The sequence below is a fragment of the Saccoglossus kowalevskii genome, chromosome 18 (assembly GCF_978046115.1).
Source record: "Saccoglossus kowalevskii chromosome 18, keSacKowa6.1, whole genome shotgun sequence".
NCBI lineage: Eukaryota > Metazoa > Hemichordata > Enteropneusta > Harrimaniidae > Saccoglossus > Saccoglossus kowalevskii.
Genome location: NC_140658.1, coordinates 30,659,191 through 30,684,236, shown reverse-complemented (window position 1 = coordinate 30,684,236; position 25,046 = coordinate 30,659,191). Strand labels below are relative to the sequence as shown.

Here is a 25,046-nt window from a genome sequence, read left to right as displayed (position 1 = left end):
CAATTGGATTACAGCACTGGAATGGGATTACAGCAGTACAACGGGATTACACCAGTGAAATTGGATTACAGCAGTGCAATGGGATTACAGCAGCACAACGGGATTACACTAGTGCAATTGGATTACAGCAGTATAACGGGATTACAGCAGTAAAACAGGATTAAGGCGGTGCAATTGAATTACAACAGTGCAATGGGATTACAGCAGTATAACGGGATTACAGCAGTAAAACAGGATTAAGGCGGTGCAATTGGATTACAACAGTGCAATTGGATTACAGCAGTGCAATTGGATTACAGCAGTGCAACGGGATTACATCAGTATAACGAGATTACAGCAGTGCAATGGGATTACTGCAGTGCAATGAGATTACAGCAGTATAACGGGATTACACCAGTGCAATTGGATTACAGCAGTGCAACGGGATTACATCAGTATAACGAGATTACAGCAGTGCAATGGGATTACTGCAGTGCAATGAGATTACAGCAGTATAACGGGATTACACCAGTGCAATTGGATTACAGCAGTGCAACGGGATTACATCAGTATAACGAGATTACAGCAGTGCAATGGGATTACTGCAGTGCAATGAGATTACAGCAGTATAACGGGATTACACCAGTGCAATTGAATTACAGCAGTGGAATTGGATTACAGCAGTATAATGGGATTACAGCAGTGCAATGGGATTACAGCAGTATAACGGGATTACAGCACTACAATTGGATTACAGCAGTATAACGGGATTACAGCAGTATAACGGGATTACATCAGTGCAATGGGATTACAGCAGTATAACGGATTACAGCAGTGCAATGGGATCACAACAGTACAACGGGATTACGGCAGTATAACGGGATTACACCAGTTTAATGGGATTACAGCAGTTCAATGGAATTACAGCAGTACAGCGGGAGTACAGGAGTACAACGGGATTACAGCAATATAACGAGGTTACATCAGAACAATTGGATTACAGCACTACAACGGGATTACACCAGTGCAATTGGATTACAGCAGTATAACGAGATTGCAGGAGTACAGCGGAATTACACCAGTACAGCGGGATTACACCAGTACAGCGGGATTACAGGAGTACACCGGGATTACAGTAGTATAGCGGGATTACAGCAGTGTGATGGAATTACAGCAGTATAGCTGGATTACACCAGTGCAATTGGACTACAGCAGTGCAATTGGATTACAGCATTACAACGGGATTACACCAGTCCAATGGGATTACAGCAGTATAACGGAATTACAATAGTATAACGGAATTACACCAGCACAGCCGGATTACAGCCGTACAACCGGATTACAGCAGTATAGCGGGATTACATCAGTGCAATAGGATTATAGCAGTACAACGGGATTACATCAGTATAAAGGGATTAAAGAAGTATAACGGGATTCCATCAGTACAGCGGGATTATAACAGTATAACGGAATTACACCAGTACAGCCGGATTACAGGAGTACAACGGGATTACAGCAGTATAGCGGGATTACATAAATGCAATGGAATTACAGCAAAATAACGGGATTACACAAGTGTAATGGGATTACAGCAGTACAATGGGATTATAGCAGTACAGTGGGATTACGTCAGTGTAAAGAGATTAAAGAAGTATAACGGGATTACATCAGTACAGCGGGATTATAACAATATAATGGAATTACAGCAGAACAATTGGATTACATCATTACAATCCTTGGTTCAGAAATAGAACGTACATGTTATGTCATAATGTGTTTCTTTTTCACCAACTGTAGCTATAGGCTCTGGTCAGAGACGAGTTAGCACCCCCTCCCCTCTCGTGCTTGTTAGCTTTGTTGTGTTTCGAAATTTATTTATGCTGATTTATTTTTAGTGCAGTATGTAATTTCACTTTTAGACTGTTCTATGGACTGCTCGGTGTTATGGGAACAAGGAAAAATAGAGGAAGCAATCAAATAGTAATTTCTCATATTTGTTACTATCTTTGATGTATCAATACACAAATCTTCTATATTCGATGATTTTTACGCAGTAAAATTAACTAAAATAACTTGGCAGAAAAATGTATTTTTAGATAAAAACATTCTTAATAACGACCACTGCAATACGCATTGTAAAACAGTATTATAAAAAAGACTATCAAACGATCGAAGTTGATTACACTGACGACAGAGGGCTTAAGATTGAAGCTAATCTGGTACTAAACTAGCTGTATCAAGATTGCATTACCATATTCACTATATAAAATTAGATATGCAAATGAATCAATATATGCGTCGAACATCGTACTTCTGACTCGCCTGCAGGTGGCGCTCGTCATATATATTAAACACCAAGGATCGCAAGCCTAACAAGTAATGCGTACGAAAATAATTGCTTGCGGCCCATTGTTATACAAAACATGATTCACAAAAGAAAGAAAAAAAAAAAAAAAAAAAAAAAAAAAAACTCCCGTAGTTCAAATTTATCCGACTATATTGAGCATTAAATGCGACTTGACTTACTAGTATTAAAAGTCATATTTATATATACCAACCAATTCACGATATGCATGGCTTAACTATTTAGTATGTACACATGGGGAATTACAAGTCAACGGCATGTATTTGCAACTAATTGATAATTCCACTGATTACAAAAAAATTAACCGACATAGTTGTCATTCAAGTTGTTAATGATGTCATGTAATGCGTTCAGCATCGTTCAGATCTCGATAACCTTGCCATGGACACATAGTGACAAAACACTAAAATTGCGATAAATAGTCACTATCATATTATATATATGTAAGTGTAGATCATTCTCTTGCAACACGTAGACACTTCCGGTAATGTTGTCAACACTTCCGGTTAACACAATGTTAACACGTGGTACAATCACAAGATTCATCGTCGCTCCTGCGTAGCGCATGTCGCGCCATTAACTTAATTCACGTCAATTTGATTAGATTATCATTCAATTTTGATTGAATGCATGGAATGTACTAACGATTCCTGCTCCGAGTCGACGTATTCCTCATTACCCTCCTCCTCTTCTTCTAAAATGTCACTAGTTTCATCTATTAGATGTATAGAACCCCAGTGTTGGAACGTTTCCGGCCCTATCGGCTGTGGCGACTTGGGTTTCGGAGCGACAGCATCATGCATGGCTTGGAGCATTTCACTACCTATCATATGAGGTGGGTCCTGTCTCACGGGTTCGGCTTGCTTTTGGTCAATCTGACTCTTTAGTTGTCTCATTTTACTATCCATGTCAGTCAGCGCTTCAAACATGTCGTATTTAAAGCCGGATATATCCTCCTTCAGTTGCATCAGTAAAGGATCTCCGCCCTCTTCATCCTCTCCAGAACGTCTTTTGTCAAATATATATCGCTGTACAAGCTGGTGTATCACATCCTGCAAAAGATACCATTGTTATGTCACGTCCAAATAAATATGCATTTCATTCGTCATCGCGCGCCCCTCATAAAAAAGCACCTTGCCGTAAGTCAGGAAAAATAAGAGAGAAAAAAAAACTGTGAATACAACGTAAATGAAACCCGAGCGCGCATCGATTATGGTAAACAAATTGACTAGAAACTTATCTTTTTCAATGGATTCATGGCTATTTGTATATATTTTACCCCTCGTGACACATATACATCAACACTTGTATCGAATTGTGATATGTACAATGTCACATGCACGACTACGTATTTACACCATTTGTACTGCAATCGGACATGCGCAGATGGGGATATCGAGAACATTATACGAAAGCTTACCTTATATTCCTGTTCTTTCTTTGCGAATATGCTTTGTTTTTTCTGTGAAGTAAATTAGACAAATATTAACAAAATCCCCAAAAAATAAATCACCTGGCAGTGACGGGCTACCCCCTGAATTTTATTTATTTTTCTGGTAAAAAAATGGGGATGCATTGGTGGCCTCACTAAATTACAGTTTCAATCATGGTGTCATGTCTACCACACAAAAAAGCAGTTATAACTTTATTGCCAAAACCTGATAAAGCATTGACTGATTTGCATAATTGGAGACCAGTATCGCTGCTCAATGCAGACTACAAAATTGCAAGTAGATGCATGGCTAAACGGCTTGAAAATATTTTACCATCCATTATTCATGAAAACCAGTCTGCTTCTATACCAGGTAGAAAAATTGTTGACAATATCAGACTTATTACAGATATTATTGATTACTGTGAAAATAGTGGTCAACCGGGAGCACTTTTGTTTGTTGACTTTACTAAAGCTTTTGATACCCTAGAATGGGATTTCTTGCATAAAGCTCTTGACTTGTTCAATTTGGGCGATTCTTTTAAAAAATGGGTTTCTGTATTTTATAACAACATTGAAAGCTGTGTACTTAATAATGGGCATTCATCAGGTTGGTTCAAGTTATATCGGGGCATCCGACAGGGCTGTCCGTTGTCCACAGCTCTCTTTGTAATTGCCATAGAGTTGTTGGCTATTGTCATTCGATCATGTGACCAAATAGATGGTATTATGTTGCCATATGAGCATGAACAAAAAATATCTGGATTTGCAGATAATACAACCCTTTGCATGAAAAACCAAAATTCTGTTCGTACTGCTTTATCCGTTCTAAAACAGTTTCATGATTTTTCTGGTCTAGAAATCAATATGGGTAAAACAGAACTACTTGTGTTGGGTAAACTTAAACATAATTGGCAAAAGATGGATGTAATAGCCCCCACCCAAAAACCAATCCGTTACTTGGGAATTTATATAGGTCACGATGTTAAGAAAAATTTAGAGCTTAACTTCCACCAAAAAATTGAAAAAATGAATATAAAACTTGGCATATGGAAGTCGCGTGACTTGACTATTGGTGGGTGAGTTACACTTGCAAAGGTTTTTGGGGCTACTAATCTGCTCTTTGTAATGAACTCCATTTCTATCCCGCCAAAATATGTGTCCGAAGCCCGGGCTAGGTTATTTGATTTTCTGTGGAACGGGAAAAGACACCATATAAAAAACAACACTTTAATTGGGGATATTGATTATGGTGGTTTGCGCATGACTGATTTGGAGTTGTTAAACAAAGCATTCAAATTAGCTTGGGCTATAAGGATAATGGAAACAAATGCATCATGGGGAGTTATTCCAAGGAGCTATTTTAGTAGATATGGGGGCTTGAAATTTTTATTGAGCTGTAATTATGATCCTGACAAAATGCATTTTTCTTTACCAGCTTTTTATTCTGACATTTTAAGTTGTTGGTATGAACTATTCTGTCATGGCCCACCCATTAATTCAAATGAGGTCAAATCAGAAATACTGTGGAATAATAGATACATTTTAATTGGTGGAAAAACAGTGTGTTATTTACACTGGCTAAATAATGGGGTAAAGTGCATACAACATTTATTAAATACAGATGGTACTTTTATGTCATATGAACAATTTATAGAGAAAAACACAATTAAGACAGATTTTGTAACTTTTAATGGTATTCTGCACGCAATTCCAGTTTATTGGAAGTCCAAATTAGTTGCTGGAAATATCAATGCGAATTTAACTAAAAAAATAAATGATACAGTTGTTGGTGGTAAAACAAGAGATTTTTATAAGTTATTAGTTGAAAAACGTTTTGAAACGCCAACATCCATGTCTAAATATGAAGCAACTGTATATGTGAGTGATGCAATTGATTGGAGATGTATCTGGAAATTGGCGTACGTTACCACAATGGAAGAAAAACTGCGCATTTTTCAGTTCAAAATATTGCATCGAATTTTGGCAACCAACAATTATCTTTTCCAAAATAAAATCCGATTGGACAATTGTTGTAAATATTGTAAACAAAAAGAAACAATTGAACAGCTCTTCTGGGAATGTACAACCACAATTTCGTTTTGGAAATTATTTCAAAACTATTTGGGGGCTATACCAAAAATGTATACTATTAAACCATCTTATTTTAATAGGTAAATATGTTTTATATATCTGCCGCTTTACAAATGTAACGCCTTCTTTTGATTATTTTATAAGGATTGTCAAAGAAAAGAAATCTATTGAAAAAAAATGTCTTGAACGAAACAGAGTACGTTTTAAAATGGGGTGCGTTGGCACCGTTGTTGAAATGATCATCCCCTGTACTAAACTTTTTTGTAATGTTTTGTATGTCGTGTCTGTGACGCTTTTACTGTTATGTGAACATTATTAGAAAATAAAATTTTATTTGAAAAAAAAAAAATATTAACAAATCAAACCAGCCTTGCATCCTTGCCCAGTCACAGCCTTCATAAACAAATCGTGATCAGATCATAGTTATCATTGCAAAGTTATCACAAAAGATGCATTGGGATTTTGCGGAAAAAACTGGAACTGTTTAGCAATGATTTCTTTGTGTTTCAGTCAAATATTGACGACTGTTTGGGTGGTTTGGTACAATAGACTAAGATGAACCTTTTTAAACATAAAAACTAAAAAAACAGACTCTACATGTCAGAGAGTGACCATTTTGCCCTCCACATCAGATATGTGTTGATGTCTGCACTTGACGACAATTATTAATCAAAGGATTGACTATTTTACCCGCTTTTGACACTAGATTGGTCCACAGCCAAAGGCTCCACGCTTCGGTACTCATTGCCAGTCGATATGAAAAGTTAAGTTTTAAGTTTCTTTAAATTGAAGAAACATGTTTTACCAATGCTCAAACGAGCGATAGCAGGCTCTATTTACTGTTATTGTTTTTATATATTCTCTATTTGATGTGTTTATTTCATGTTTTGTGTTTACATTTTTGGTTTGGTTATGGAACTGATATAAAATACGGTTGTAACCTAGATTACCTTAATAAATATATTCTCATCGACTACGTTTAGACACAAATGGTGATGTATAAACTTAATAGTCTCACAATATACACCTGACACCTTATCTACTATCCAGCGACGCCCGAATTGACCGCTGATATTAAAAGCATTCAATTTATTGAAATGTAAAGAAGAATGAGACGATCGCACTTTTGTCTTTGTGGCCAGCTATCAAAATATTGGCATATTCCAATTAGCGGCAAAATTAAATCAGCCGCTGCAGACGTGGTTAACCAGTGGAACAATGGTTGGGTACGAGTGCACATTAGTAACCAATCAGGTGACTCTTCATTCTTACCCGCTTTCTCTCTTGTTTTTCGCCATTAAATTTACCCTTCAAGTTTTTCATTATAAATCGGAAAGACCTCCATGTTGGTATATAATTGAAAGGTGGCGACAGAGTGTTGCTTTCATCGTAGAACGACATCCACAGACTGGAACGGGAGAACTTCCATTGCATGTCAGCATCTTCCTACAATGACATCACGAGATGGCAAGAGTTAGGTGAATAACAACATACCCAACGATATCCAAGCTAAAAGACTAACAACACAAAACATACTGACAAATAATTGACACTGCACCACACTATATGATCAAATCAGTAAGAGAAAGACGTTGCCATTCAAAGACGACGGGATATCTTCGGCATATACAGATCTATACCTACATCATAAGTAACCCAATAAACTTCAATATATACCAGTGACATTAATGGTCTGTAACCTGTAAGTCAGTTGAAAGTGTCGCCGTAGGGGGCGAACTTAAACGTAATCATAGCTACAAGTTACGTGCTCGCGCGCGGTTAAGAGAAACACAATTCTGGTTTGTGCCTAATTCGATTGATAACTGATCTTTAAAGCCCTTTTGATATCTTCTCAAATTGTAATCTTACTAAATTATTTCTGTTTATATAGTACTCATATTTATTGAATTGATTTATACTAAAATGCATTTCACGAGTATTTTGTAAGTCGAGATATACAACCGGTTTATTTTTCGCTGCCACAGAAAAGATGCCAAAATTATAAACAACAACTCTAGATGGCGCTATGCACTCACCTCAATTCTGGTATAAGTATTGCTCATCATAGCAATAAGGACGTTGAGTAGAACAACAATAGCCACTACGTTGTAAGCAGCAAACAGTAGCCGACCAATGTTTTCGGTAAACCAGTGATCGGCACCGCGAATGTCCAGCGTACTGAGTTCCGCCATACCAAATAACGCCCAGAATAGAGTAGTAAGGGAATCAACCACGCTACGAAAAAACACCCAGTTGTAATGTTATATCATAATTCTATGAACCTGGAGAATTTTAGCCCTATTTTACTGCACATAACATTAGCAATAACATAACACGTTACGGATTTATTGGGACATCGATTGTCGAAAAAAATATGAATACTTTTCTGCATTCTCCCTAATTCATGGTTGGCTACTATTAAAACGGATGGTCGATTTTCCTTGACGTTTACACAATATTGTTTTATGCTGTTTATTCATATAAATGTCTATGAACCATGTACATTCCAAAATGCGCATAAGTACAGGTAAAATTCATGAAAATGGTGACTTTTTTTGGAGGGGGGATTTACTTTTGGTTTCGTTGTTAAAAAAGTTCTCATGATAACTCAACATTTTAAAATTTTTTTGGTTGCATATTAAAAAACAAATCAGTTGTTAAAAGATAGGTACTTATGGTTCTCATAATTTATTGGGACATTTTTGAGTTTTTAATTAATTATGCGAAACTTCTATGACAAAATCAAAATGTGTTAAATATTTCGCCTGTATTTATCTACCTCAAGTTTGATGAAAGCATCGTCCTGTTTAAGATGTTCATCGTTCTCTAGCGAGCAACTATAGGGTTTTCGCGATTGTCGAGATGAGATCGAAGCTTATTTTTCGCTAATTGTTACGCAACCGAACCCAACTTTTTAACATCATGACGTCACCGCAAATCACGCATTATTAACAATGAATATCCCGCAGAATACCAGCATTGTGAATTTGTTGTTGAATCATTATTAAAACTGACACGGCTGGACCAATCCATATTCAACTGCATGAAAACTTTCGGTTCAACGTTTGCAAATGAGGATTATGATTGAATTAGGATCATCGCGTAGCTACTCAAAAAAATGTACCTGATTGTCTATCCAACCCTAAAACAAAAAGTCAACCCATTCAGAGAGAAACTTGTTTGTTGACAGTTCTTTTCGACTGAGCAAATTCTGCCTTGTATTTATGCTTCGACGAAACTGAACTGGTGAATATGAAATCGATAAATGTGGTTAAGGAAACGAACGAAAACGTGACTTACCTTCCGTAAGGCACAGGACATAATGCGTCAGTAGTTCCAGATAAATGGCAATTGAGTTTTTTCTCGTATGAATGTACAAAATACAACTGGTTCAACCCAATGGAAAAAGCAAACCAGACAAAGGAGAAGATCGTGAGAAATCGACAAATGTCAAACATCATTCGGCCAAGCGATATCTGCATCGGTCCAACTTGCATGTGAACCACAGTTATTCGAGTCACCCGAAGAAAGCTAAAGACTTTTGCCAATGCAAATAAAGACTCTGCCACTAAAATTGGATCAGTCGCTGCCAACTGATAACGCGGGTAGTTCGACAACGCTTCCTCCTCCTCATCAGCACCACCGGCAGATCCACTCGATGCTCCGCCCTTGTTGATTCTCCGAGCGGCTCTTCGATTTCGCGTATGTGTCTCCGCTTTGGCGGCCTCGTTGCGATATCTCGTGAGTTCCTCCATCACGCTCTGTACTAAAATAAGCTTTCCCTGTAGGAAGACGGTGAGATTCTGTTGAAATGAATCCTGGCATTCGGCGGCGTCTTTGAATATTAAAACAAGATTTTCTAAATCCAAGTCACCAGTTGGATCATACTCCCGTATCCACGCTGGTTGATAGGCAGGTAATATTTCTTCTTCGTCGTCGTGCATCGCATCTATGTCGACAATGCCATCGTATCCAGATGAATCAATTGTTGGGTAAAACGAGACATCGTTGTCGACATCGTTATTAGGGATATCAGCACCGTCGACAGCGACTACAGGTTTCAAACTTCTCAGAGCGAAAAATGCCTGAAAAATAAAGCAAACAATAATACTAAACAATAATAAGTAAGTAAGACTCAAATGATAGCGAGGACTAAATATACGCTACGACATACACTATACAAAACAGATGTTGCAAACTAAGACAAATTGTAAATGCGAGTAAAGACAGTGTAATATACATTTCATATTACTAAACAGCTCAAATCATGCACAATGACAACACGATGCAAACACCTAAATCTTAACATCAGCCACGCCTACACCATAAACACACCACGCCATCCACCAAGCTGGCACTATATACACGTCGTGGATTCCACCCCACCGACACTATATAGACCCCATATCAACACCACGCCAAAACAAAACAAACGTCTTGACATCTTCACACAAATTTCATGACTAGCAAACCAACGCCATACATAAGTCATGACATACAAAATGTCAACACGTATTTTCGCCACGGCAAGCCATCATGTCAATACATACGCCATTACAATCACTAAACAACCAACGACACACAAAAGTCATTATAGCTACCACACCAACCCCGTAATTTATTATGGCACCCACCAATTCCATACATGACACCAATCAAGCCAACATCATATATACGTCATGACATCCACTCTGTCAACACCATATATACGTCATGACATCCACTCTGCCAACACCATATATACGTCATGACATCCACTCTGCCAACACCATATATACGTCATGACATCCACTCCGCCAACACCATATATACGTCATGACATCCACTCTGCCAACACCATATATACTTCATGACATCCACTCTGCCAACACCATATATACGTCATGACATCCACTATGCCAACATCATATATACGTCATGACATCCACTATGCCAACACCATATATACGTCATGACATCCACTCTGCCAACACCATATATACGTCATGACATCCACTATGCCAACACCATATATACGTCATGACATCCACTCTGCCAACACCATATATACGTCATGACATCCACTTTGCCAACACCATATATACGTCATGACATCCACTAGGCTAACACCATATATACGTCATGACATCCACTATGCCAACACCATATACGTCATGACATCCACCATACCAACACCGTATATACGTCATGACACCCACCATACCAACATCATATATACGTCATGACATCCACTATGCCAACATCATATATACGTCATGACATCCACTAAGCCAACATCATATATACGTCATGACATCCACTATGCCAACATCATATATACGTCATGACATCCACTAGGCCAACACCATATATACGTCATGACATCCACTATGCCAACATCATATATAAGTCATGACATCCACTATGCCAATATCATATATACGTCATGACATCCACTATGCCAACATCATATATACGTCATGACATCCACTATGCCAACATCATATATACGTCATGACATCCACTATGCCAAAACCATATATACGTCATGACATCCACCATACCAACACCATATATACGTCATGACATCCACTCTGCCAACATCATATATACGTCATGACATCCACTATGCCAACATCATATATACGTCATGACATCCACTATGCCAACATCATATATACGTCATGACATCCACTATGCCAACATCATATATACGTCATGACATCCACTCTGCCAACATCATAAATACGTCATGACATCCACTATGCTCGCACCATATATACGTCATGACATTCTTCATGCCAATATCACATGTACGTCATGACATCCACTCTGCCAACGTCATATATACGTCGTGACATCCACTCTGCCGACACCATATATACGTCATGACATCCACTATGCCAACATCATATATACGTCATGACATTCACTATGCCAACACCATATATACGTCATGACATCCACTCTGCCAACATCATATATACGTCATGACATCCACTATGCCAACATCATATATACGTCATGACATCCACTATGCTAGCACCATATATACGTCATGACATCCACTATGCCAACATCATATATACGTCATGACATCCACTATGACAACATCATATATACGTCATGACATCCACTATGCCAACATCATATATACGTCATGACATCCATTATGCCAACATCATATATACGTCATGACATCCACTATGCCAACTCCATATATACGTCATGACATCCACTATGCCAACACCATATATACGTCATGACATCCACTCTGCCAACATCATATATACGTCATGACATCCACTCTGCCAACATCATATATACGTCATGACATCCACTATACCAACACCATATATACGTCATGACATTCTTCATGCCAATATCACATGTACGTCATGACATCCACTCTGCCAACATCATATATACGTCATGACATCCACTATGCCAACACCATATATACGTCATGACATCCACTATGCCAACATCATATATACGTCATGACATCCACTATGCTAGCACCATATATACGTCATGACATTCACTCTGCCAACATCATATATACGTCATGACATCCACTATGCCAACATCATATATACGTCATGACATCCACTATGCTACCACCATATATACGTCATGACATTCTTCATGCCAATATCACATGTATGTCATGACATCCACTCTGCCAACATTATATATACGTCATGACATCCACTCTGCCAACACCATATATACGTCATGACATCCACTATGCCAACATCATATATACGTCATGACATCCACTATGCTAGCACCATATATACGTCATGACATTCACTATGCCAACACCATATATACGTCATGACATCCACTCTGCCAACATCATATATACGTCATGACATCCACTATGCTAGCACCTTATATACGTCATGACATCCACCATGCCAACATCATATATACGTCATGACATCCACTATGCCAACATCATATATACGTTATGACATCCACCATGTCAACATCATATATACGTCATGACATCCACTATGCCAACATCATATATACGTTATGACATCCACCATGCCAACATCATATATACGTTATGACATCCACCATGCCAACATCATATATACGTCATGACATCCACTATGCCAACATCATATATACGTTATGACATCCACCATGCCAACATCATATATACGTCATGACATCCACTATGCCAACATCATATATACGTTATGACATCCACCATGCCAACATCATATATACGTTATGACATCCACCATGCCAACATCATATATACGTCATGACATCCACTATGCCAACATCATATATACGTTATGACATCCACCATGCCAACACCATATATACGTTATGACATCCACCATGCCAACATCATATATACGTCATGACATCCACAAAACAAATACCATATGTAAACCATGACATTCACCAGGCCAACACCATTTATATGTCATCACATCCACTATGCCATCACAAAACATTCGCCACTACACCTATGCCAACACCATATATACGTCATGACATCCACAATGCCAACATCATATATACGTCATGACATCCACGATGTCAACACAATGTATATGTCATCACATCCACAAGGCCATCACAAAACATTCGTCATAACACCAACCATGCCAACACCATATATACGTCGTTACATCCACCATGCCAACACAATATGTACTTTATGACATCTGCCATGCCAACACCAAAATTTCGTCATGACATCCACTATGCCAACACCATATATATGTCCTGACATCCACCATACAAACACTATATATACGTCATGAAATGCACCATGCCAATGCAATATATACGTCATGGCATCAAACATGCCAAACCCATATATGCCATGACATTCACAATGCCAACACCAAACATTCGTCATGACACCCACTATGCCAACACCATATATACGTCCTGACATCAACCATACCAACATCATATATACGTCATGCCATCCACTATGTCAACACCATATATACGTCATGACATCCACCATGCCAACACCATATATACGTCATGCCATCCACTATGTCAACACCATATATACGTCATGACATCAACCATACCAAAATCATATATACGTCATGCCATCCACTATGTCAACACCATATATATGTCATGACTCCCACCATGCCAACACCATATATACGTCATGACAGCCACCATGCCAACACAGATATATACGCCATGAAATCCATTATGCCAACATCAAAAATTCGTCATGAAATGTACTATTCCAACACTATATATACGCCATGACATTCACCATGCCAACGCCATATATATGTCATGACATTCTCCATGCCAACACCAAAAATTCGTCATGAAATCCACTATGCCAACACCATATATACGCCATTACATCCACCATGCCAGCATCATATATACACCATGACATCCACCATGCCAACATCATATATACGTCATGACACCCACCATGCCAACACCATATATACGTCATGATTCCCACCATGGCAACACCATATATACGTCATGACACCCACCATGCCAATACATATATATACGCCATGAAATCCACTATGCTAAAACCACAAACATTCGTCATGTCATCCACCATGGCAACACCATATATACGCCATGACATCACCATGCCAACACCATATACACGTCCTAACATCCACCATGCCAACTCTCTATATATGTCATAACAGCCACCATGCCAACATCATATATACGTCTTGACACCCACCTTGCCAACGCCATATATACGTCATGATATTCACTATGCCAACACCAACAAATCGTCATGAAATGCACTATGCCAACACTATATATACGCCATGACATTCACCATGCCAACACCAAAAATTTGTCATGAAATCCACTATGCCAACACCAGATATACGTCATGACACACACCATGCGAACACCATATATACGTCATGACACACACCATGCCAATACCATATATACGTCATGGCACCCACCTTGCCAACACCATATATACGGCATGACACCCACCTTGCCAACGCCATATATACATCATGACTTTCACTATGCCAACACCAAAAATTCGTCATGAAATGCACTATGCCAACACTATATATACGCCATGACATCCACCATGCCAACGCCATATATATGTCATGACATTCACCATGCCAACACCAAAAAGCCGTCATGAAATCCACTTTGCCAACACTAGATATACGTCGTGACACCCACCAAGCCAACACCAAACATTCGTCATGACATCCACCATGCCAACACCATATATACGTCATGGCACCCAACTTGCCAACACAGTATTTACGTCATAACATCCACCATGTCAACACCATATATTCGCCATGACACCCACCATGCCAACACCATATATACGTCATGACATCCACCATGCCAACATCATATATATATACCATGACATCCACTATGCTAACACTATATATACGCCATGACACCCACCATGCCAACACCATATATACATCATGACACCTACCATGCCAACGCCATATATACGTCATAACATTCACTATGCCAACACCAAAAATTCGTCATGAAATCCATTATGCCAACACCATATATACGTCATGACACCACCATGCCAACACCATATATACATCATGACACCCACCATGCCAACGCCATATATACGTCATAACATTCACAATGCCAACACCAAACATTCGTCATGACACCCACTATGCCAACACCATATATACGTCATGACATCCACCATGCCAACACCATATATACGTCATGCCATCCACTATGTCAACACCATATATACGTCATGACATCAACCATACCAACATCATATATACGTCATGCCATCCACTATGTCAACACCATATATATGTCATGACTCCCACCATGCCAACACCATATATACGTCATGACAGCCACCATGCCAACACAGATATATACGCCATGAAATCCATTATGCCAACATCAAAAATTCGTCATGAAATGTACTATTCCAACACTATATATACGCCATGACATTCACCATGCCAACGCCATATATATGTCATGACATTCTCCATGCCAACACCAAAAATTCGTCATGAAATCCACTATGCCAACACCATATATACGCCATTACATCCACCATGCCAGCATCATATATACACCATGACATCCACCATGCCAACATCATATATACGTCATGACACCCACCATGCCAACACCATATATACGTCATGATTCCCACCATGGCAACACCATATATACGTCATGACACCCACCATGCCAATACATATATATACGCCATGAAATCCACTATGCTAAATCCACAAACATTCGTCATGTCATCCACCATGCCAACACCATATATACGCCATGACATCACCATGCCAACACCATATACACGTCCTAACATCCACCATGCCAACTCTCTATATATGTCATAACAGCCACCATGCCAACATCATATATACGTCTTGACACCCACCTTGCCAACGCCATATATACGTCATGATATTCACTATGCCAACACCAACAAATCGTCATGAAATGCACTATGCCAACACTATATATACGCCATGACATTCACCATGCCAACACCAAAAATTTGTCATGAAATCCACTATGCCAACACCAGATATACGTCATGACACACACCATGCGAACACCATATATACGTCATGACACACACCATGCCAATACCATATATACGTCATGGCACCCACCTTGCCAACGCCATATATACGGCATGACACCCACCTTGCCAACGCCATATATACATCATGACTTTCACTATGCCAACACCAAAAATTCGTCATGAAATGCACTATGCCAACACTATATATACGCCATGACATCCACCATGCCAACGCCATATATATGTCATGACATTCACCATGCCAACACCAAAAAGCCGTCATGAAATCCACTTTGCCAACACTAGATATACGTCGTGACACCCACCAAGACAACACCAAACATTCGTCATGACATCCACCATGCCAACACCATATATACGTCATGGCACCCAACTTGCCAACACAGTATTTACGTCATAACATCCACCATGTCAACACCATATATTCGCCATGACACCCACCATGCCAACACCATATATACGTCATGACATCCACCATGCCAACATCATATATATATACCATGACATCCACTATGCTAACACTATATATACGCCATGACACCCACCATGCCAACACCATATATACATCATGACACCCACCATGCCAACGCCATATATACGTCATAACATTCACTATGCCAACACCAAAAATTCGTCATGAAATCCATTATGCCAACACCATATATACGTCATGACACCACCATGCCAACACCATATATACGTCAAAACATCCACCATGCCAATATCATATTTATACCATGACATCCACTCTGCTAACACCATTTATATATCTTAACACCCACCATGCCAACACCATATATACGTCATGACATCCAGCATGCCAACATCATATATACGTCATGACATCCACCATGCCAACACCATGTATACGTCATGACACCCACCATGCAAACACCATATATATATCATGACACCCACCATGCCAACACCATATATACGTCATGACATCTACCATGCCAACACCATATATACGTCCTGACATTCACCATGCCAACTCTCTATATATGTCATAACACCCACCATGCCAACATCATATATACACCATGACATGCACTATGCTAACACCATATGTACGTCATGACACCCACCATGCCAACACCATATATACGCCATGAAATCCACTAGGCTAACACCTTATATACGCCATGACATCCACCATGCCAACACAATATATACATCATGACACCCACCATGCCAACACCATATATACGTCATGACACCCACCTTGCCAACGCCATATATACGTCATGACATTCACTATGCCAACACCAACAAATCGTCATGAAATTCACTATGCCAACACTATATATACGTCATGGCACCCACCTTGCCAACACCATATTTACGTCATAACATCCACCATGCCAACACCATATATTCGCCATTTCACCCACCATGCCAACACCATATATACGTCATGACATCCACCATGCCAAAATCATATATATACCATGACATCCACTATGCTAACACCATATTTACGTCATGACACCCACCATGCCAACACCATATATACATCATGAAACCCACCATGCCAATGTCATATATATACCATGACATCCACTATGCTAACGCCATATATACGTCATAACACCCACCATGCCAACACCATATATACGTCATGACATCCACCATGCCAACATCATATATATACCATGACATCCACTCTGCTAACATCATATAAACGTCATGACACCCACCATGCCAACACCAAATATACATCATGACACCAACCATGCCAACACCATATATACGTCATGACATCCACCATGCCAACATCATATATATATACCATGACATACACTATGCTAACACCATATATACGTCATGACACCCACCATGCAAACACCATATATACATCATGACACCCACCATGCCAACACCATATATACGTCATGACATCTATCATGCCAACACCATATATACGTCCTGACATTCACCATGCCAACTCTCTATATATGACATAACACCCACCATGCCAACATCATATATACACCATGACATCCACTATGCTAACGCCATATATACGTCATGATACCCACCATGCCAACACCATATATACGCCATGAAATCCAATAAGCTAACACCTTATATACGCCATGACATCCACCATGCCAACACAATATATACATCATGACACCCACGATGCTAACACCATATATACGTCATCACATCCACAAAACAAATACCATATGTAAACCATGACATTCACCAGGCCAACACCATTTATATGTCATCACATCCACTATGCCATCACAAAAACATTCGTCAGTACACCTATGCCAACACCATATATACGTCATGACATCCTCAATGCCAACATCATATATACGTCATGACATCCTCAATGCCAACATCATATATACGTCATGACATCCAGAAGGCCATCACAAAACATTCGTCATAACACCAACCATGCCAACAATATATATACGTCGTTACATCCACCATGCCAACACAATATGTACTTTATGACATCTGCCATGCCAACACAAAAAATTCGACATGACATCCACTATGCCAACACCATATATATGTCCTGACATCCACCAAACAAACACTATATATACGTCATGAAATGCACCATGCCAATGCAATATATACGTCATGGCATCAACCATGCCAAACCCATATATGCCATGACATTCACAATGCCAACATCAAACATTCGTCATGACACCCACTATGCCAACACCATATATACGTCATAACATCAACCATACCAACACCATATATACGTCATGACATCCACTCTGCCAACACCATATATACGTCATGACATCCACTCTGCCAACATCATATATACGTCATGACATCCACTCTGCCAACACCATATATACGTCATGACATCCACTCTGCCAACACCATATATACGTCATGACATCCACTCTGCCAACACCATATATACGTCATGACATCCACACTGCCAACACCATATATACGTCATGACATCCACTCCGCCAACACCATATATACGTCATGACATCCACTCTGCCAACACCATATATACGTCATGACATCCACTATGCCAACACCATATATACGTCATGACATCCACTCTGCCAACACCATATATACGTCACGACATCCACTATGCCAACATCATATATACGTCATGACATCCACTCTGCCAACACCATATATACGTCATGACATCCACTCTGCCAACACCATATATACGTCATGACATCCACTATGCTAGCACCATATATACATCATGACACCCACCATACCAACACCATATATACGTCATGACATCCACTCTGCCAACATCATATATACGTCATGACATTCACTATGCCAATATCATTTATACGTCATGATATTCTTCATGCCAATATCACATGTACGTCATGATATCCACCATTCCAACACTAAAAATTCGTTTTGACATCCACAATACCAACACCATATATACGTTATGACATCCACCATGCCAACACCATATATACGTCATGACATCCACCATGCCAACATCATATATACGTCATGACATCCACAAAACAAATACCATATGTAAACCATGACATTCACCAGGCAACACCATATATATGTCATCACATCCACTATGCCATCACAAAACATTCGTCAGTACACCTATGCCAACACCATATATACGTCATGACATCCACAATGCCAACATCATATATACGTCATGACATCCACGATGTCAACACCATATATACGTCATCACATCCACAAGGCCATCACAAAACATTCGTCATAACACCAACCATGCCAACACCATATATACGTCGTTACATCCACCATGCCAACACAATATGTATTTTATGACATCAACCATGCCAACGCCATATATACTTCATGACATTCACTAAGCCAACACCATATACGTCATGACAACCACCATGCCAACACTAAACATTCGTTATGACATTCACCATGCCAACATCATATAAACACCATGACATCCACTATGCTAACACCATACATACGTCATGACACCCACCATGCCAACACCATATATACGCCATGGAATCCACTATGCTAACACCATATATACGCCATGACATCCACGATGTCAACACAATATGTACGTCATCACATCCACAAGGCCATCACAAAACATTCGTCATAACAGCAAGCATGCCAACACCATATATACGTCGTTACATCCACCATGCAAACACAATATGTACTTTATGACATCTGCCATGCCAACACGAAAATTTCGTCATGACATCCACTATGCCAACACCATTATATGTCCTGACATCCACCATACAAACACTATATATACGTCATGAAATGCACCATGCCAATGCAATATATACGTCATGGCATCAAACATGCCAAACCCATATATGCCATGACATTCACAATGCCAACACCAAACATTCGTCATGCCATCCACTATGTCAACACCATATATACGTCCTGACATCAACCATACCAACATCATATATACGTCATGCCATCCACTATGTCAACACCATATATACGTCATGACATCAACCATACCAACATCATATATACGTCATGCCATCCACTATGTCAACACCATATATACGTCATGACATCCACCATGCCAACACCATATATACGTCATGACATCCACCATGCTAACACCATATATATGTCATGACTCCCACCATGCCAACACCATATATACGTCATGACACCCACCATGCCAACACATATATATACGCCATGAAATCCATTATGCTAAAACAAAAAACATTCGTCATGACATCCAACATGCCAACACCATATATACGCCATGACATCACCATGCCAACACCATATACACGTCCTGAAATCCACCATGCCAACACTATATATACGTCATGACACTCACCATGCCAACACCATATAAACGTCATGACACCCACCTTGCGAACACCATATATACGTCATGACACCCACCTTGCCAACGCTATATACAAAGCATGACATTCACTATGCCAACATCAAAAATTCGTCATGAAATGTACTATTCCAACACTATATATACGCCATGACATTCACCATGCCAACGCCATATATATGTCATGACATTCTCCATGCCAACACCAAAAAGCCGTCATGAAATCCACTATGCCAACACCATATATACGCCATTACATCCACCATGCCAACATCATATATACACCATGACATCCACCATGCCAACATCATATATACGTCATGACACCCACCATGCCAACACCATATATACGTCATGATTCCCACCATGCCAACACCATATATACGTCATGACACCCACCATGCCAATACATATATATATACGCCATGAAATCCACTATGCTAAAACCACAAACATTCGTCATGTCATCCACCATGCCAACACCATATATACGCCATGACATCACCATGCTAACACCATATACACGTCCTGACATCCACCATGCCAACTCTCTATATACGTCATAACAGCCACCATGCCAACATCATATATACACCATGACATACACTATGCTAACACCATATTTACGTCATGACACCCACCATGCCAACACCATATATACGCCATGAAATCCACTAGGCTAACACCTTATATACGCCATGACATCCACCATGCCAACACAATATATATCATGACACCCACCATGCCAACACCATATATACGTCATGACACCCACCTTGCCAACGCCATATATACGTCATGACATTCACTATGCCAACACCAACAAATCGCCATGAAATTCACTATGCCAACACTATATATACGTCATGGCACCCACCATGCCAACACCATATATACGTCATGACACCCACCTTGCCAACGCCATATATACGTCGTGACATTCACTATGCCAACACCAACAAATCGCCATGAAATTCACTATGCCAACACTATATATACGTCATGGCACCCACCTTGCCAACACCATATTTACGTCATAACATCCACCATGCCAACACCATATATTCGCCATGACACCCACCATGCCATCACCATATATACGTCATGACATCCACCATGCCAAAATCATATATATATCATGACATCCACTATGCTAACACCATATTTACGTCATGACACCCACCATGCCAACACCATATATACATCATGAAACCCACCATGCCAATGTCATATATATACCATGACATCCACTATGCTAACACCATATATACGTCATGACACCCACCATGCAAACACCATATATACATCATGACACCCTCCATGCCAACACCATATATACGTCATGACATCTACCATGCCAACACCATATATACGTCCTGACATTCACCATGCCGACTCTCTATATATGTCATAACACCCACCATGCCAACATCATATATACACCATGACATCCACTATGCTAACACCATATATACGTCATGACACCCACCATGCCAATACCATATATACGCCATGAAATCCAATAAGCTAACACCTTATATACGCCATGACATCCACTATGCCAACACCATATATACGTCATGACATTCACTATGCCAACACCAACAAATCGTCATGAAATGCACTATGCCAACACTATATATACGTCATGGCACCCACCTTGCCATCACCATATTTACGTCAAAACATCCACCATGCCAACACCATATATTCGCCATGACACCCACCATGCCAACACCATATATACGTCATGACATCCACCATGCCAACATCATATATATACCATGACATCCACTGTGCTAACACCATATTTACGTCATGACACCCACCATGCCAACACCATATATACATCATGTCATCCACCATGCCAATATCATATATATACCATGACATCCACTATGCTAACACCATATATACGTCATGACATTCACTATGCCAACATCAAAAATTCGTCATGAAATTCACTATGCCAACACCATATATACGTCATGACACCACCATGCCAACACCAAACATTCGTCATGACATCCACTATGCCAACACCATATATACGTCAAAACATCCACCATTCCAACGTCATATATACACCATGATATCTATTCTGCTAACATCATATATACGTCATGACACCCACCATGCCAACACCATATATACATCATGACACCCACCATGCCGACATCATATATATACCATGACATCCACAATGCTAACACCATATATACGTCATGACACCCACCATGCCAACACCATATATACGTCATGACATCCACCATGCCAACATCATATATACGTCATGACATCCACCATGCCAACACCATGTATACGTCATGACACCCACCATGCAAACACCATATATACATCATGACACCCATCAAGCCAACACCATATATACGTCAAGACATCTACCATGCCAACACCATATATACGTCCTGACATTCACCATGCCAACTCTCTATATATGTCATAACACCCACCATGCCAACATCATATACACACCATGACATCCACTATGCTAACACCATATATACGTCATGACACCCACCATGCCAACACCATATATACGCCATGAAATCCACTAGGCTAACACCTTATATACGCCATGACATCCACCATGCCAACACAATATATACATCATGACACCCACCATGCCAACACCATATATACGTCATGACACCCACCTTGCCAACGCCATATATACGTCATGACATTCACTATGCCAACACCAACAAATCGTCATGAAATGCACTATGCCAACACTATATATACGCCATTACATCCACCATGCCAACGCCATATATATGTCATGACATTCACCATGCCAACACCAAAAATTCGTCATGAAATCCACTATGCCAACACCAGATATACGTCATGACACACACCAAGCGAACACCATATATACACCATGACATCCACTATGCTAACACCACATATACGTCATGACACCCACCATGCCAACACAATATACATACGCCATGAAATCCACTAGGTTACCACCTTATATACGCCATGACATCCACCATGCCAACACAATATATACATCATAACACCCACCATGCCAACACCATATATACGTCATGACATTCACTATGCCAACACCAATAAATCGTCATGAAATGCACTATGCCAACACTATATATACCTCATGGCACCCACCTTGCCAACACCATATTTACGTCATAACATCCACCATGCCAACACCATATATTCGCCATGACACCCACCATGCCAACACCATATATACGTCATGACATCCACCATGCCAACATCATATATATACCATGACATCCACTGTGCTAACACCATATTTACGTCATGACACCCACCATGCCAACACCATATATACATCATGTCACCCACCATGCCAATATCATATATATACCATGACATCCACTATGCTAACACCATATATACGTCATGACACCCACCATGCCAACACCATATATACGTCATTACATCCACCATGCCAACATCATATATACCATGACATCCACTATGCTAACACCATATATACGCCATGACGCCCACCATGCCAACACCATATATACATCATGACACCCACCATGCCAACGCCATATATACGTCATGAAATTCACTGTGCCAACATCAAAAATTCGTCATGACATCCACCATGCCAACATCATATATATACCATGACATCCACTATGCTAACACCATATATACGCCATGACACCCACCATGCCTACACCATATATACATCATGACACCCACCATGCCAACGCCATATATACGTCATGACATTCACTATGCGAAC

General features: G+C 39.7%; 1 protein-coding gene across 1 annotated transcript in view; it reads right to left on the bottom strand.

Annotated features, from left to right (window-relative positions):
• Positions 1-2,458: 2,458 nt before the first annotated feature.
• Positions 2,459-25,046, bottom strand: part of LOC144359999 (short transient receptor potential channel 4-like) — a 68,940-nt gene continuing 46,352 nt past the window's right edge. The window contains exons 6-10 of the mRNA XM_085493347.1: positions 9,171-9,955; positions 7,907-8,105; positions 7,143-7,316; positions 3,765-3,806; positions 2,459-3,396 (exon numbers count right to left, since the gene is read on the bottom strand). Of these exons, the coding sequence (XP_085349473.1) occupies positions 2,953-3,396; positions 3,765-3,806; positions 7,143-7,316; positions 7,907-8,105; positions 9,171-9,955 (1,644 nt within the window). The 3' untranslated portion in view covers positions 2,459-2,952. The remainder of the gene's footprint in view (positions 3,397-3,764; positions 3,807-7,142; positions 7,317-7,906; positions 8,106-9,170; positions 9,956-25,046) is intronic.